At 45.9% G+C, this 16,492-nt stretch overlaps 1 protein-coding gene across 2 annotated transcripts; it reads left to right on the forward strand.

The window, feature by feature from the left end:
- The first annotated feature begins 1,516 nt into the window (after nucleotides 1–1,516).
- On the forward strand, nucleotides 1,517–15,537 carry cdk12 (cyclin dependent kinase 12). Of its 2 annotated transcripts, XM_086175981.1 has the most exons (14): nucleotides 1,517–3,445; nucleotides 4,194–4,874; nucleotides 5,116–5,295; nucleotides 5,392–5,531; nucleotides 5,623–5,793; nucleotides 6,534–6,723; nucleotides 8,334–8,390; nucleotides 8,654–8,755; nucleotides 11,021–11,098; nucleotides 11,194–11,310; nucleotides 11,468–11,599; nucleotides 11,801–12,024; nucleotides 12,319–12,741; nucleotides 14,349–15,537. In XM_086175981.1, the coding sequence occupies exons 1-14, from the start codon at nucleotides 2,280–2,282 to the stop codon at nucleotides 14,762–14,764; spliced, it is 4,077 nt and encodes a 1,358-aa protein (XP_086032107.1). In that variant the 5' UTR covers nucleotides 1,517–2,279; the 3' UTR covers nucleotides 14,765–15,537. The 2 variants fall into 2 exon arrangements, with proteins under 2 accessions (XP_086032107.1, XP_086032108.1); XM_086175982.1 differs by lacking the exon at nucleotides 12,319–12,741.
- Nucleotides 15,538–16,492: the final 955 nt, after the last annotated feature.

The following is a 16,492-nucleotide window of genomic DNA, read 5'->3' on the forward strand; positions in this document are numbered from 1 at the left end:
AAGGGTTACACAGATTATTATGGTGAATTCTTGTCAAAAGTTTATGTTATAGAGGTATGGTTCATTGTATATATATGTGCTGCTCCATGTGCCTTCCAATTGTTCCTTGTGGACAAATGAATGTTATTGAATTGAATTGCATGAAATATTAATTGTCTCTGAAATCAGTGATAGTGAGCTCTTTGCAGGATTTCTGCTATTTTCAAACTCACAAAGTAGGTGCTAGGGATCAAGGAATACAGGCCTGAAGTCACACACAGCATGATATTAAACCGAGTTTAAGTGTCCTACGCTGTTGCTTTATCTTGACTTGTAATATGAAGCAGTGAACAAACACTTGGAAGATTGGAAATGGGTGAGTCAAGATCCACAATGTTTATTGTCATATGCACAGTGAGGAAACGTGTTTCCCTTTACAATGAAATGCTTTCTTTGCGGTCCTGGGTCAACCCCAAGCAGTACAATCTAAGTATAAAATGAATACATAATAATACATACTAAAAGCAATTAAAAAGCAGTCCATAGGAGATACAGTAGTAATATAAACCACGCAGAAACGTGAATGGTGTACATAGGACTATGTGCCAGTTTTTCAACTATTGTGTCCTTTGAAAATGTGCGAGGCTGGAAGCCAGAAAAAAAACTTTATTCTTTTAACTTTGTGAAATATTGCATGCCTCACTGTGCCTCCAAACCCATACAAAGTTCATAATGGAGGAGGTTAGACTGCTTATGTACACTGAGCAAGGGGTACATTTGCTCTCAAACAATCACACTACCAAAGTTTGGAAACACTGAGGAAGTGAATAACTCTGTTTGACTTTCAGAAGCTGTCTAGATTTCGACACAAACTCATTTACAGATTCAAGCTGGACACTAATAAAAGATGATAAGCATTACAAAAGCTCCCCGGTGTAGATCAACAAAAATTTCCCAGTTTTGCTTTTTTTTCACATTAACCTGATGTGACCTAGCATTTGTTTAAAATAATATAATGTATTTCTATTCAAACACGTAGAGATCACTGAAGTCATATCAGTACTGAATAGGGTTCCAGTTTCAGTTTAGTAGACCCTCTTATTCGTTCGGAGTACCTAAAGACCCCCCTTTGCCTTAATCATTCTTGTGCAATAAACTGAGGAACGTCCGATACAGGAAATCCAAATATCGCCTTTTCTGCTGCCTGCGTACGTAAAGCACTGGAGCGGTTAAACGAGCAGAGCACTTCCTGTGTGCTCCGTCCTGCGTGGTCTGCGTTTATTTCAACTTTGCGAGTTAAGAGATCTGTTAATGTGACGCTAAAACACGGCCAACTTGGTTTATGAACAATAACTTTGTGCTTGATCGGATAAAGTCCTTTATTCTGAACGTTCTACGCCGCTGGCGTGCCGCCACGACGGTCACGGCAAGCTAGGGGGCGGGCTATCGTTTTGTGATTGGCGGTTGCCAAGTTACTTCCGAGATTGACAGCGTTCCGGCTTCCGGTTCATACCGCCGTGTACAGAAGTTGCTAGTCACAGGAGCCATAATGGCGTTTGTAGTCTCCTTCAGATAGGGCTGTGGATGTTATTAAATCCTCTAGCATCGCCCTAAATATAGGCCTGGTTGATTCCCAGAGCCATTGATAATAAACTGGAACATCTACTGCACACGAAAATACTATGATTTCTAATCAATATTGAATTTATAGGGGATAAAACTTACATTAAAGGGAACATGTAAACAGTACCAACCGGGTCAAGTTTTCATTTTGTTCGAGAAACGAGCGTCTCTCAGTGAAGACATTTGCTTGTTTCTTAGTGCTCAGGTCGTAATTCTGTGGAATAAAAACACCTTTACTAAACTTGGCACCGGACAAGGACAGCTTTTCACAAAGGGACTTTTTTTCTTCCTTTTTCACGAGTCAGCTCGCTAGCTGACGAGCTAGCCGTGCTAGCTAAATTGAGCCGGAGACGACCACCACAATGCTCCAATGTTTGGCTGGGACCTTCCGTTCACTGACTCAGTCAAAGTAAAAACGTTACAACGCTGGAAAACCGCCGTGGCATTCGCTTGCGTGGAGGAGCCATGTCGGCGATCTGAGTGGAATGAATCGGCGGTGAGGAGGACCGGACGCCAGCGGCCTACTGTGTTTATTTGGTGTGTTTTCTTGAACTGTCTCTGCTTAGCAACACTTCGCACAAGTGTCGACCCTTGGGCTAGCAAGTGCGCTCTTGTGAATGTATTGGCCGGGGCACCGAGGCCCAGTCTCAGGAGAGGAATAGAAGCCGGCGTGAGGGATGCCTGGGTCGGACCGACACCATGGGACCAAGAAGAAGCAGGAATCTAGCATCGGCGGTTTGTCACACCAGACCCAGGCCTACTCTCATACCTCCGCAGGCGACATGACGAGCAAAGACGGCAAGGTACTGTTAAAATCGTCAATGTCCTCTTCCAAACGTAAACGGTATAAATCAACCAAACATAGCCGGGAATCGGCGGCTGCGATCGAAGAATTTACCCTCGGCGATACGGCGCCTCCTGGTGTCAACACGTTGAAGCCACTGGTGGAGTATGACGATATCAGTTCGGACTCGGACACTTTCTCCGACCCCCCGTCAGCCAGGCCCTGCGAGAGGATCGGCGTGGAGAGACTCGAACCATCGCCAGACTACGGCAGGGACGAAATCGAGAGAGAGACTATAAGCAGAGAGATCAAGGGACATAGGCACTCCCGCAAAAAGTCCAAGGACCCCAACAAAGTTCGGGACTCTGGGAATGGGGAGCGTGGTTACAAGAAGAAGACCAGCAAGGACCGTGAGAAAGGAATCCCTGGATCGGGCAAAGAGAAGATTGCCTCATTGGTGTCCTCGTCTAAACGACAGATCCAACAAGACGGCGACTCCAAGCGTGGCGAGCTGATGCTCTCCTCCCAGGCACAACTCGCTGTTAGTGTAGGTAGCACCACTTCCTCCACGTCCTCGTCCCGCAGCAAGGAGAGTGGCCGCTCAGGGAAGTCCCGCAAAGAAAGACAGCTGAGGAGAGAAGGTCGCGGGGAAGGCAGTCACGGCTCTTCCCAGAGGAACCGAGCTGACAGGAGCCACCGAAAGTCCTCCAAAAGCCACAAGTCAAGCCCCAAGGGGAAGTCCTCAGTTAGGGGTAGTCCTCGGAGGAAGAGCGCTAGCTCTGCCTTGTCACCCAGTCCTAGAAGAGGGGCCGGCAGCGATAGTCCTCTTTGCACTGGGTACGGCCAACAGGATGACAGCTACACAAGGCGTAGAGCGTCCCAGAAGAGCCCCAGCCCATATGGGGAAATGTCCCACCGGAGCAGGCAGAGGTCGGAGAGCCCTTACGGCAGCAGACACCGCTCCTCCAGTTACGAACGAGACAGCAGCCCCTACTCCCGCAGGCGGTCCATCAGCCCCTATGGTACCCGCAGGTCGTCCAGCACGAGCCCCATGTCTCGGTGAGTCTATGTTTTCCATCCAATATGCCCTTCAACCAACTGCACCCGCAGACAGGCTGTCAGTGGCAGAGCTTCATGTAACAATGGTACAATTTGCCATGACGATCCATATGTAATAGTATTTGGTTGTGATCCAGCATCTCCCTGTTAAATTCTACCGGTGTGAAGATGTTGCAACTGATGTGATGCAATTGGGCAACCCAATAATAAAAAACAGTTAGTGCAGTTCTTTCTGAAAGTATGCATGCAGTGTGCTGTTAAGGGTTTTTTCCCCTCACCAGAACATAGTAACACCTGAGGGTGACCTGAGGCAGGGGGGGCGCTATTCAGGCTTTTTTTTTCTAAAGCAAGACAAAAGTTATGAAATTTTTCCCCTTCTTCGGAGCTCCTCCCCCGCCAAGAGCTACTTTTGTATTGATTACATTTCAGCCACAAAGTAGATAAGAGCTTTTTTTGTTCCCTTCACGTATAGCCAGGCAGGTCTAGGTGTATAAGGTTTGTTGGGTCAAAGTAAGTGTTCACACACACAATGACTTGTCATAAACCAAGGAGGTCAACAGAGTAATTTTGATTTAATAAACCTGTTTTCAAAGCTGATCCTGAACATTATTCATCATTTGATTAATAAACAAAGAATACAAAATTCTCGGTCACATCGAAGCTGAGCTGTAATTATTTTTCTGCTTTGCATCATCAATTTGTGGAGCCTAAATAGAAAAAATGTTTTCCCCTTCAATGTTTTCTATAGACGCTCTGGCCGTTCGAGGAGTCGATCCCCTCTGCTCTACTCTTCCCGTCGCTCTTCCTCCCGTTCCCGTAGTAAAAGGCACACTGCTGGGGCAGGGAGCAGCTCCCACAGCAGCCGACCGGCAAGCCGCTCGCCTCCTTCTTCCCGGCTGCCTCTCAACTCCAGCCTGGGTGCTGAGCTGACCCGTAGGAAGAAAGAACGGCAGGCAGCTGAGGCAGCAGCTCGTGCTAGCGGCGGCGGTACCTCTCCAGCAGCACGTAAAACTGCTGGCGCTGCCACCACCGCCACCGCCTCTTCACGGCCTGCTAAGACTGAGGCCCCGCATTCTGAAAGAGACTCAGCAGCCGCAGAGTCTCAGCCTGCACCACCTGTACAAAAACTGCAGGACTGCGCAAGCAGCGAAGACCAGGTTACTGCTCCTGTGCCTTCCTCTTCCACTTGCTCCCCAGCACCCCCCCCTCCTCAGCCCTCTCCCCCTGTGCCACCCGTTCCAGCCAACCCAGTGCCGCCGCCGCCACCTCAAGCAGAAACAAACATTCAGCCCCCGATGCCCTCAACCCCAGCTAAATCTCCAGCCTCGGTTCCCGTGCGCAGCCCCGTCCGACAGACGCCTCTTCACAAGACATCAACTCTTCCCCCCTTGCCTTTGCCACCAATGTTGCTGGGAAACATTCAGGACAGGTGAGAACCCCGACAGAGCAAACACAAACACATAGAGGATATATAGAAAACAGATGAACTCTTTTCCTTGTCTGAGTTCTATAAGGACACCGGACAATTTAGCCAGTTTTGATATTACTACAATAGAAGCTATTGGAAATGTGTGATGATTTTCGCAAAAGTGTGGGAAATAAGGTTACAGATGGACATTTATTCTTTCAAATCTAGTCATTATAGTAATTTCCTTTCACCTCTCATTTAGCCCAAAGAAGTCCACTCATCCCCAAAGGCTAGCAAGAAAGGAGAAGGAAATTCGCAATCGGCCATCACTCATCGACCTTCCTCTGCCGCCAACGTTGGCTGGAGGAGAAGGCTCACCACCACAGTCACCTGTCCACCAGGCCCCACCTCTTCCCCAGCCAGTCCTTAAGAAGAGACCAAAGTGAGAGTCTTTCTTTATCTCTATCAATTTTCAGTTAACTAAACAACAACCAAGTTCTGAAACTGAAATGTTTCCTTGTATTTTAATGGCATCTAGGATTTGTTGCCCACGATATGGTGAGCGCAAACACAACCTAAGTGACTGGGGCAAAAGATGTGTGGACAAATTTGATATTATCGGCATCATCGGGGAAGGAACCTACGGCCAAGTGTACAAGGCCAAGGACAAAGACACTGGTAAGGGACTTCCATCGGTACCCGTTTGTCTTCTGTCAAAACAAACAAGACATAGAAATTCTTCATTCTTGTTTCCCCCTTCCCACACCAGGTGAACTGGTAGCCTTGAAGAAAGTGCGTTTAGACAATGAAAAGGAGGGTTTCCCCATCACAGCCATCCGAGAGATCAAGATCTTGCGGCAGCTCAAGCACCGCAGCGTGGTCAACATGAAGGAGATTGTCACTGACAAGCAGGATGCCCTTGACTTTAAAAAGGATAAAGGTAAGGGAGTTAACAATTGTCAGCCTTGGATAAACATTATGGGAGACCAGAGATTAATTCCAATATCGCAGAGCCACCTCTCCTCCTACTTTCAAACTCGTGTACTTTCGATATGAGTAGAGTTTAGAAGAGGTGGTGTGAACCGTGCACACAGGTCAGGACTGTTATCCGGAAGTGATATGACAAAGGCGAGTAAATATATTGCTACTTATTTACTGGGCAGTTAATTCAAAGAGTTAAAAAGCACAGGATATTTACAGGCAAATGTGTTTCAATTGGCAAAACAGCTGTTTTATATTTGTATGATTTGAACATCACAATGCCATGCATAACTATTCATTTGTGCAGCAATAGATATTTTCGAGGAGCCATGTAGTTCCTTGACTGCATTTAATGAGCTGATACACTTTTTTGCAAATTGCATCATAATATCCATTTGGTCAGTGACTCCATTTTTCATTTCTTGCATTCTGTACCCATTATCTTCTTTGTGGAAATGAAAAGTCCCTTTTTTTTCCCTCAGTCGATTCCAACAGAACAGTGTTGTCGAAATTCTTCGGTATGCAGAAATAGGGAATAGGGGCTTTGGATTTGGCTGCAAAGCCGTGCAGTTGCATTTTGCATCAACTGAAATAATTTCACTTGAGTTAAGTTTGCAAGAGTAAAGTGCTGCCACTGTCCCTTGTCTAGTCCTCTGACTGTTTGCTGTTTGTGTAAAAATGCTGTGCCTCTGTTTTCAGGGGCATTTTACCTGGTGTTTGAGTACATGGACCATGACCTCATGGGCCTGCTGGAGTCAGGCCTGGTCCAGTTCTCCCACGAGCACATACGCAGCTTCATGCGCCAGCTGATGGAGGGTCTGGACTACTGCCACAAAAACAACTTCCTGCACAGAGATATCAAGTGCTCCAATATCCTGCTGAACAACAGGTAACTAACAAAGCACAGCGCAGGAGTTAAAGTTAAATCGTCAGCCAGATCTAAACTACAGAAAATATGCAGGAGATCCAAAATATTAGGCCTGGGCTATTTCCTGAATTGTATTATAAGGCAGAACTTAGTGTGTCTGACCTGAACTATTATTGGCCTTGTCTGTCAACCATATTCAGTCTCATACCTTCTTCCTGTTGTCCCAAGAGCAGGGACTTCTCGGTCAGAGATGCTGCAATGCATATCTGCACATCAAGCCTAGCCAAGGATCCGCTGTGTGTGTGCGTGCGTGCGTGCGTGCGTTCGTGGAGAGAGATACTTCCATTAGGCAGGATACATTGGGCAGACCATCAGTTCGACCTGTTCACTTGTTGGAAAATTATCATTTCGTAAACCAGAACAGAATTAGGTTCTGATGAACCGCCACTGTATCTACAAATATTCCATTTCTTTAATGTTTTTCATTCCCCATAGTATCTCTGATTCACTCTATTAACATCTTAAAACTTACATTATCCCAAACGAACATTAAGAACATCTAGAACCCCGTTGCAGTTGACATAAATGCAGCTGCCAACTATTGCTTTTGCAAATCTAAAAGCAGTTGACTGGTAATTATAATGATTTTAATGTAACTGCTCTGCACTGCATCAGCATAAAAGCTAATTATGCCTGCCTTTATACTGACTGTGGTTATTTTACATGTTAGAAGGGGGTATTTAAGCTCTACTCAAAGTTCTCACAGGTGGTCTTTCTGAGGCCACTTTAAAAACAAGCAGACAGTATTAGCAGAGGTTAATATGCTAAATAACCACAGAAAAATATTCTGGGGTTTGCCGTGAAACACTGCCATCCAAAAACCTCGACATGCCATGAAATTTGCCTGGAGATTATCAGGCCTTACATTTTGCAAAACAGAAAAAAAAGCATTTATTTCAAAGCGCAGATTGTATGGGAAGGAAATAAAAAAATATGTGGTTTATACTGTATTTATCAATCTTTTTCATTTTAACTACATGCAATTTTGAGATTGTATTTTTTAATCATAATTTTTTTATGTATACACAAATAATCAGTCTCAAGACCATGGAGATTCAGAGAATCTTATTTTGGGTAAAATGCTACCAAATGCTGTTGGCATGTGTTGGAACTCTGACCCCACCCCAACCCTGATAGGTAGAACAGACACTAAATGAATGAATTAATTGATTTTCCCTATTTCATTGTGTCCTACTCTCACTTATTTTCGTTTGTACAGCACTTTGATGAAAGGGGCTTTATAAATATATTTACTGTTCTTATTATTTTGTTGTGCTGAAATGCACAGCTGAAGTTTATGGTTTTGAACCAAAATGTCTGCCGATTGATCGATTTTGGCCTCCAGCCTCTTCAAGGATGGTATTCAGGGCGCATTTTATCAGTTCAAGCAACTTCAGCCCTAGCTCTTGATAACCCGAATGATGAAATAAACCTGCCATCTCCGTAGTTGTGTGTCTCTTCTGTCTAAATTACCCATAATACTGTTGACAGTGACTTGACAAACTGTTTCCTGAGCTGTTGGTGTCGTTGTCATCCCTAATCTTATATTTTATCTCTGTTTCTCTGTTCAGAGGTCAAATCAAACTGGCTGACTTTGGTTTGGCCCGACTTTACAATTCAGAGGAAAGGTAAGACAAGACCGTTTGTCCCCTTTACGTCCCTGCACACTATTAGGAGAATACTGCTATGGGGAGTGTGATGGACATGCTGTGTTAAAAGCTCCTCTCAATGGCAATTTTTATTTGTCCCACTGGAGGGCGCTGTCCCTGACAGTGTCGCTGTCTCAGAGAGAGCCCTGCTGAAGTGATTGTTTTTGGACACTCGGGGGCAGAGATGCTCTTTGTATGCATGTCAAGTTTTAACATCCTGTCTCTCCTCTCCTCTCCGCCAGTCGGCCCTACACTAACAAAGTAATTACGCTGTGGTATCGGCCCCCCGAGCTCCTGCTGGGAGAGGAGAGGTACTCTCCAGCCATCGACGTCTGGAGCTGTGGGTAAGTTGGAATTCGACTGCCATGACCTTTCTGCTTATTATTTTCTTGTTTAAGTTATTTATAAAAAAAACACCAATTCATTTTGTTCACTTGGAATGAGTTTCAGGTAATGAGTTTCAGGGTGATGTTGATTTATTTTTAACAGTCACCATTTTGTCTGCAACTTAGAGCTCATCTTACCTACTGGGTTTTACAGAGTTCATTCATATAAATGCTGCAGTACTTATACCTGCTTTTACCTGATGAATTGGCAAGTGTGTAGATTTAATTCATCAATCGTCTTTCTTGTCCAACCCAAATGGTAGCTTTGTTGCTGGGTTACATTAAAGCCTAATATTAGTTAGTGTTTGGCAACTTGAAGCTTTCATTATCAGAAGGCAGCAGTTGGCAACTTAAAGCGGGAAAAAGGAAAGAGGCTGCTGTAGCTGCTGCCACGTCAGTTACACATGTATTCAATGCAATGTGTGTAAGGCAAACGCTTCAAAAAACACCTCTAGAAAAAGTTGTCCATGATAAACATGAGTAATCTCACGAAAAATCCATGACCTTGAATTTTGGCAGGGGAGCTGGAGGTAGAATTAAGGTTTTGATATATAGTTTGCTTTAAAATTGTGATTTATGGGTATGATTTCTTGTCACAAATTAGTGGCCATTAGCAGGGTTTCCCACACATGTAATGAAGTCGGGCGGGCTTCCCAGGTATTCTAAGCGCTGCCAAACCATATTTGGCATTTTGGCTGTTTTCATTTTTTTCTTTCCTTTTTTTTTTTTAAATCCATTCCAAGAGCACAACACCGTCCCCTGCTGAGGATGAGTTGGTACGACACCTTTACCTGATCATTCTGCTGTCATCGCTCAGCCGAGGCAGGCTCGATCTGAGCCACAGCACAGTCACAATGTGCGTTTTGCCCATCTGAAACAGCAGTGGGAATTCAACCAGAGTGAAGATGCAATGCTACATTCATGACAATATCCAGTATGGGACGTTGACAATTATAATAATATCAGATGGTAATGATGTTGATGGAACCCTGCAGCGCCAAGTTTCCTGACTCCTTTTCTGGCAAGGGCAAATGTAAAAATGACATGTCAGCAAAATTTAAACCTAAGGTTTGAAGGATTACGCAGTGATACAGTTTAATAATTGCTCAGATGTTCTGGATCCAAGAGGACAGGCGCAGAGGCCATCGGAGCAACATAACCGCCTTTATCACTGCGGACAATAAAGATGAATGGATTGCTGGACAAGTGGGGGGAAAAAAAATCCCATGCAGCTGGAGAGCCCCAGTCATATTTATTGTCAACATCACAAAGAAATGTTGCATTAAAGCTTAAAAGGAACACTTTCTTTTTCATTTTTTTCTATGCTATTTTTTTATTTAACACCAGATACAGAGAATAGGGTTAGGTGGTGGAGATCGATTCGCTGTTGTGACCCCTGAAGGGAAAAGCCCCCCAAAAAAAGAAGACATTTTTCTTTTAAACACCTTCTTCTTATTGAACTGAAATGAACTGAGCATGATCTGAATTTTGAGGAAGAGAACTGTGATGGTTGTGTAGCCACTCAGGGCTACATTTTTCAGCTTTCTCTAAAATTTTTGAAGTCCATTCGGGCTGTTATCTCCTCCAAGAAAAAGAAAACAATTAGTAAATCCTTACAGAGAAAAAGAAGACACCAGAGCAGTTTGTTTTATTAAAGGTGATGCGCCAGAGTGCACATCTGCTTCCTTGGTATCCTCTTCCTTTTTCGACAAGCGCTCCCCACCTACTGTTGTATCCTCCAGACACCATGGCTGAGAAGCCTGGCGATACCTTTTAAGGGACTGAATGAAATCAAACCTGACGCAGGAATAAACAGCAGCAGATGTACTGAAGGTATCTTTCCAATGCCCTGTAAGCAAACGTGTTTTTGCCTGATGAGCAGACTGGATGTTTTCGGCACACTGAGCCCCCCCCCCCCTTTTTTTTCACCCCGAAGCACCATTGGCATCGAGAAGCAACTTGAGCCCAGTCAGGCGTGAGATACTTGATGTTCTCTTTACCTTTGTGTTGCTCTGCCAATTTAAACCCTAATACACGGCAGAAGTCCTCGTCATTACAATCTTTAAACTGCATAAGAACATTAAAAAAAGTTGGCACAAGACAGAAGTGTTGAACTTCGCCATCGCTTTTTGCACAACCTCGAGTGAAAATCCAAAGCAGCAGGTATTTAAAAGGAATGTGTGCGTTCTAATCGCCTCTTATTTCTGCCCCGTTGTGCCTCAGGTGCATTCTGGGAGAGCTCTTCACCAAACGGCCAATCTTTCAAGCCAACCAGGAGCTACTGCAGCTGGATCTCATCAGGTGGTCACTAATGCCGTGGTCTCTAACGCAGCCTTGATGCCCCTACGTGTGTCCCGCCCTTTGACCTCACTGCATCCTGCTGTCTTGTCTTGCAGCCGTCTGTGCGGGAGCCCCTGTCCTGCCGTCTGGCCTGACGTCATCAAGCTTCCCCTCTTCAACACCATGAAACCCAAGAAGCAGTACAGGCGGAAGCTACGGGAGGAGTTTGCCTTGTACGTTGTATGCCCTAGTAGCTTAGACGAACTTAATGCTAGCAGAAATTCCACAACAGTATTGAAGCATGAAGAAAAGAATTGTTAGTCTATTCGAGTCACAGTCCATGTTTAAAGGGAAAAAAGAGAAAAATTTCTCTTTCTCCACTTTGTACAGTTTGCCTACCCCCGCCCTGGACCTGCTGGACCGCATGCTCACCCTCGACCCGGCACGGCGCTGCACATCAGAGGTCGCTCTTAACAGTGACTTCCTGTGTGATGTGGAGCCCAGCAAGATGCCCCCACCAGAGTCAGTAGATCAGAGGCCCCTGCCTTCACCCACCTTGCTGCCAGAAAGTCAAATCTTAAAGGCCGCGATTCAAAATCTCATTCATCATAATCATTTTCTCTCAGCGATTGTGTTGTAGTTTAACAGCTTCCTTTCATATCTTTGGTCAGGAATTTCTTAAGATTGTCCATTTGTCAATATCTGCACACAACTTCTCCCCAGTCTTCCTCACCACCAAGACTGCCATGAGCTGTGGAGTAAGAAGAGACGGCGCGCACGCCAGAGCGGGCAGGCCGAGGACGCATCGGCGCCCAAAGCGCCCCGCAAGGACCCATCTGGGACCTCGAGTGGGGAGAACAGCCGGCCCCAGGCCAGCCCACCTGGAGCCCCGCCTCCCCCACCGGGCAAACCAAGCACCACAGCTATCACAGAGAGTGCGCTGTCAGGTAACAATGGCTGCCACTCATCTAAAATGCCATTTTAAATGTTACGTTATTCAGCATCTCTTCTGGGTAACACTGTGTTTGTTTGTTTTTTTTAATTTTCATAATTGTTTTATTCTTTGTAAGCCTGCCCCATGTAAGCTGACATGACTGTGTGACTGTTGTGTGATAAGACTCAGTGTTATAGCCTCCAGGAGACCCCATTCAGGATTGACACTTCTTTTTCGTTTTTTTTTTTTTGGTATTTATTGGAGTTCTTCTAGTTCTAATCGTGGCTCTGTAAATATATACATTTAGGTCTGGGAGCTGCTGCAGAGCAGTTGAACCAGACAGAGTTGGCGGTACTGCTGAACCTCCTCCAGGGACAGACGGACCTCAGCCTCCCCCAGGTGGCCCAGCTCCTAAACCTCTCAAATCCTGAGACTCTCAGTCAGTCCCTGTCTGCGCTCAGCGAGGCCTCTGACCACCAGGGGGCTGCAGAGGACCAGGCCCAGTCCACCGCCAGGTCCCAGCCCTTAGACCCACCGGCTGACTCCCAGGAGCTTTCACTGACGTCCGGAGATCCACCCCAGATCCAGGAAGACCAGGCCAACCTGCTGGCCCTCATTCTGGGCCACATGATCAAGCCGCAGACCGAGGAGCAAGGCGATGAGAGCAATGGGGTCCAATCAGAGGAAGCACTGACACACGGCTCCTCCGCCTCCACTACTGATCGCAAGGGCAAGTCTGGGTTCAGTCTCTAGAAAGTGAAAGAAAAGTGGGGGGAGCCTGGGGTCAGGAGAAAGTCACTGGGGCCGGCGAGAATAAGCAGATCAAGGCAGAGGAGAACAAACCAGCTGAGCTATAGAACTCAGGATTACTATATAGTCCATAAAATTAATTCTTAGACCACCCAGTGAAATCAGCAAGATACTCAATTTAAGCGACTTAAACGGGGTAATTTGGACCCATCATTCACCTTCACTCCCTTCTTTTCCCTGTCATTCCTTAAATCGCGTACACATCCCCTCCTCTTTCCTGCAGGCCAGCCAGTATCGAAAAAATTGTCAAAAAAAAGTAAGAGACTGAAACTGGCAGGGTCTTCTGTTTTTTTTTTTTTTTTTTTTTTTTGTTTTGTTTTGTTTGTTTTTTTCCACCCTTTTGTGTTATTCAGTAACCAGGTAATAGTTTGGCGCACATGGACATCTCAGCGGCGTGTATGCAATGAACCGAGAAAGTGTAGTGTTACCCATTTGAATGTCAAGAGAGGTTCACACTGTATTGTAACCCTCCATGCTCCCCCACCCACCCCAACCCCCTTTTTCCTTCTTCCTCAGTCTCTGTTGCTGTATCTGTCCCATTTCCACACCTTTCCCTCCTTACTTTCATTTTCATAAAGCAGGTGTCTAGAATTTATACAGGAAGCCATGTTGCTACAAGACTGTAATGTCAGCCTTTTTAATGAAGTAATAAATTATACGGTGACAATAAATGTTCTGAATCTTTAGACATCACCTGCATGTATTTCTTTTAACTTTGCTTTGTCACACATTCTTTATTTTTATTTTTTATTTTTTCCTTTTTTGGTTTTTAACTGTTCACCCTGACTCGGATATTAGTGAATAAAACACTTTGCTATGTTGATGGCGCTGGAATGGTAACGGTCCTGTTTTCTTCTATTTTTATTTTATTTTTTTCTGAAATGCCGCCCCAGTTCGCTTTGCAGCCCTGTAACTGGGGGGGCAGGATGGGTCAGCGACAAGGAGAACGGGCGTGGGAGGGGGTCGACGATCCACATTGATCTAATCCTGCTTCTTATAATACCTGTCCTATTGAAGTCACCCTTTCCATTCATCCAGTTTTACATCCCCCCCTTCCCCAAATTGTTCCGTGTAATTCCCATATTTTTCCCTTTTACTGGGGCTGTTTCAGGCACAAAGAAACAACCGCCTCTGCACTCAGCTGAAATGAACCTTGAATAGGTCACAGAAACCAAATTCAACAGAATGCTTAAATATAGATATTTGTGTTTACCTGACAAGGCTCCTTATTTGTTGACTGAGGCTGGGACTGAAGCTAGTTGACACTAGACATGGAAGTGCATAGCACAAACCAATTCAGTGAGTTGAAATGCCTGAAAATGCCCTGTTCTCCCTCTTGTGGTGAAGGTAGGAGCGCCAGCATGTCACTCCCCCAAGTCCTCAGTGACCCAACAGTGTATTCTTAGAAGAGACTTAAGACGGAGGGAAGCCAAATGATCTTGAGTCATGATGTTTGTGGTGATGCTTTGTGCCTGATCCGTCTCGATATTTGACACCTAGACCTATTTACTGCTTGGCTTCCCTCAGATGGTGCGGCGCCAAAAAGGAAACCTCATGGGGCCAACCAGGTGCCTCCATCTGGCGAGCAGCGTCCGCCCTCTCCGCCCGGGCCGCCTCCATCAGCCCCATTAGTTGGAAACGCCCAGCAGCCCGGGCCCGAGATCCAGCCCGGCCAAGACATCAGCCCTGCCGTGGCGGCCGCGTTGCTCCAGCTCATCTCTCAGCAGGACTCTGATGCCGGGGCCTCCCACCGCAACAAGGACCCCTCTCCTGCCGTGGACAGTTCGGCTCGTGGGCAACCCCCTCCGCCCTGGGTCGCGGACTCTCCGCCTAAGCCTTCGGCCGCCGCAGAGGCCCCAGCGGGGCTGGCGAGCACAGCCAACTCAGCAGCACAGTTCCCTAAAGACCAGGACCTCCGCTTTTCCCACGGAGCTGCGCGTTGACCTTCGAGATCGACCTGGGTGTCGTGGGACGGGTCCGGCAGAGAGATGACCGCAGGACTGACTGGACTTCGAGCAGATCGAAGGAAACTAACAAAGGTGATGAAAGTGTGTGTCACTTTTTGGAATGGACCGACAGCGATGAAGGGCTTCTTCCAGGTGTGGTCGCAGTGTTCGTTGTGTTGATCGGAGCGGCCGCATTCCCGCCAGTCTGATCCCTGAACGAAGTACCATTGGGGTTGGGGGCACGCAGAAAACGCCACCCATAGTCCCCTGCCCTCAGTCCGCCAAAGGCTCTGACTTGACGTCGCTCAGCTTCCAGGTTGGCTGCCCCCCTTCTGCTGGCACTCAGCCCAAAAGCAGCCCCCTTGATTTTCCCCCCTGAGATAACGATTGTCACGTCCACAGTGCCGAAGTCTGTCCTTTTTTTTTTTTCTCCATGATGAAACAGCATCCAGGAGATAATGTTACTAATGCTAAATTATTTGTCTGAGGCAATACACACCAACAAAGAAAAACCAGAGAGCCATGCGTTTCCTGCTGACCGGCACCCTTGTCTTCAGCCTTACGCCTCCTTCTGACCCCTGAATGATCTCTGCCCTAGTGGCGGAAGTTTGGTACTGCAATTAAGTACAATGGTGGTTTGTTTATCTTTATGATTTAGGTCAAACACTTTATTCTTGCTATCAACCCGCCTGAACTAAAACGCCCCACCACCATCACCACCGCACTTGAAGATCTCACTCCCTCCACGTCCAGTGACCCCCTGTGTCGTAACCGGCCCCCAACCCGTACCTCTAATGCTCTCCTCTCTGAAAAACAGATCAAACCTCATGTTGATGACGGACTGCGCCACAATACACACACTACTCTGCTCGCTGACGTCTGAAGCTTAAACACACACAGCCCCCTCCCCCACCCAACGGGTTCCACAGGCCCAGCTCTTAACGTCTCCGCCCTCCTCGCCTTCTGACAAAACTTTTGCGACTGAAGCTTTTCTTCTTCTTTTTTTCTTCCTCATTACAGTTATTTTCTACATAAGGCAAATGATACACGCTTAAAAGAAAATATATATATATTATGGTCTGTGATTCTGTTTTAATTTTTTCGAGAGAAGGAAAGGGAGAAAAAGAACGGTTTCGTGTGTCTGTAAAAAGAAAAAAATATTTTGTAATATGTGTTTTTCTTTTTTTTCGTTTGTTTTTGATTTAGTTTATTAAAGGAAATTATGCGACCAGTTAAACTGTCCCCCCTTTTATTCTAGACGTTTCCCTTCTCTTTCTCAGCCTCTAAACCCAGCACAGGAGTCCTGCAGGGCAGGCTTCAACCTCCTCGGGGCGATGCAAACTTTTTGTTTTGTCTGACAGGCTACATGGACCTTGAACATCACACTGACACAGATCATTCAGGAGGTCCGTGCAGGATGGATCCTGGGAAAACTCCCAAAATCGTCACCAAACTCCAAATGGAAGATGAAAAAAACGCAGACAGCTGCATTTTAAAAGTGAAATAATTGATTGCTACACCCCCCCCTACACGCCCCTTTAACTGACTTAAAAAGAGTTTCCTGTTTCTGATAAGTTGCTCCCAAAAGTGGGACTGGTATAATTTGGGTTGGACTTTCACGATTTCATCATAAAAATGAATTCATTTCATAAATTAAAAAAAAAAAAGGCTTTTGTACTTTATCTCCAAAATCTCATCGAGCACTACTTTCTCCCTCTCAACCAC

This window comes from Fistularia commersonii, chromosome 28 (assembly GCF_037954325.1).
Source record: "Fistularia commersonii isolate RoL2024-O1a breed Wild chromosome 28, RoL_Fcom_v1.0, whole genome shotgun sequence".
In the NCBI taxonomy this organism is placed as follows: Eukaryota; Metazoa; Chordata; class Actinopteri; order Syngnathiformes; family Fistulariidae; genus Fistularia; species Fistularia commersonii.

Excerpts from the sequence above, each read along its gene's own strand:
- cdk12 (XM_086175981.1), top strand. The coding sequence starts at position 2,280 with ATGCCTGGGTCGGACCGACACCATGGGACCAAGAAGAAGCAGGAATCT. Across the intron at positions 4,875-5,115 it reads CTGGGAAACATTCAGGACAG|CCCAAAGAAGTCCACTCATC; the intron begins GTGAGAACCCCG and ends CCTCTCATTTAG. Across the intron at positions 8,391-8,653 it reads CTTTACAATTCAGAGGAAAG|TCGGCCCTACACTAACAAAG; the intron begins GTAAGACAAGAC and ends CCTCTCCGCCAG.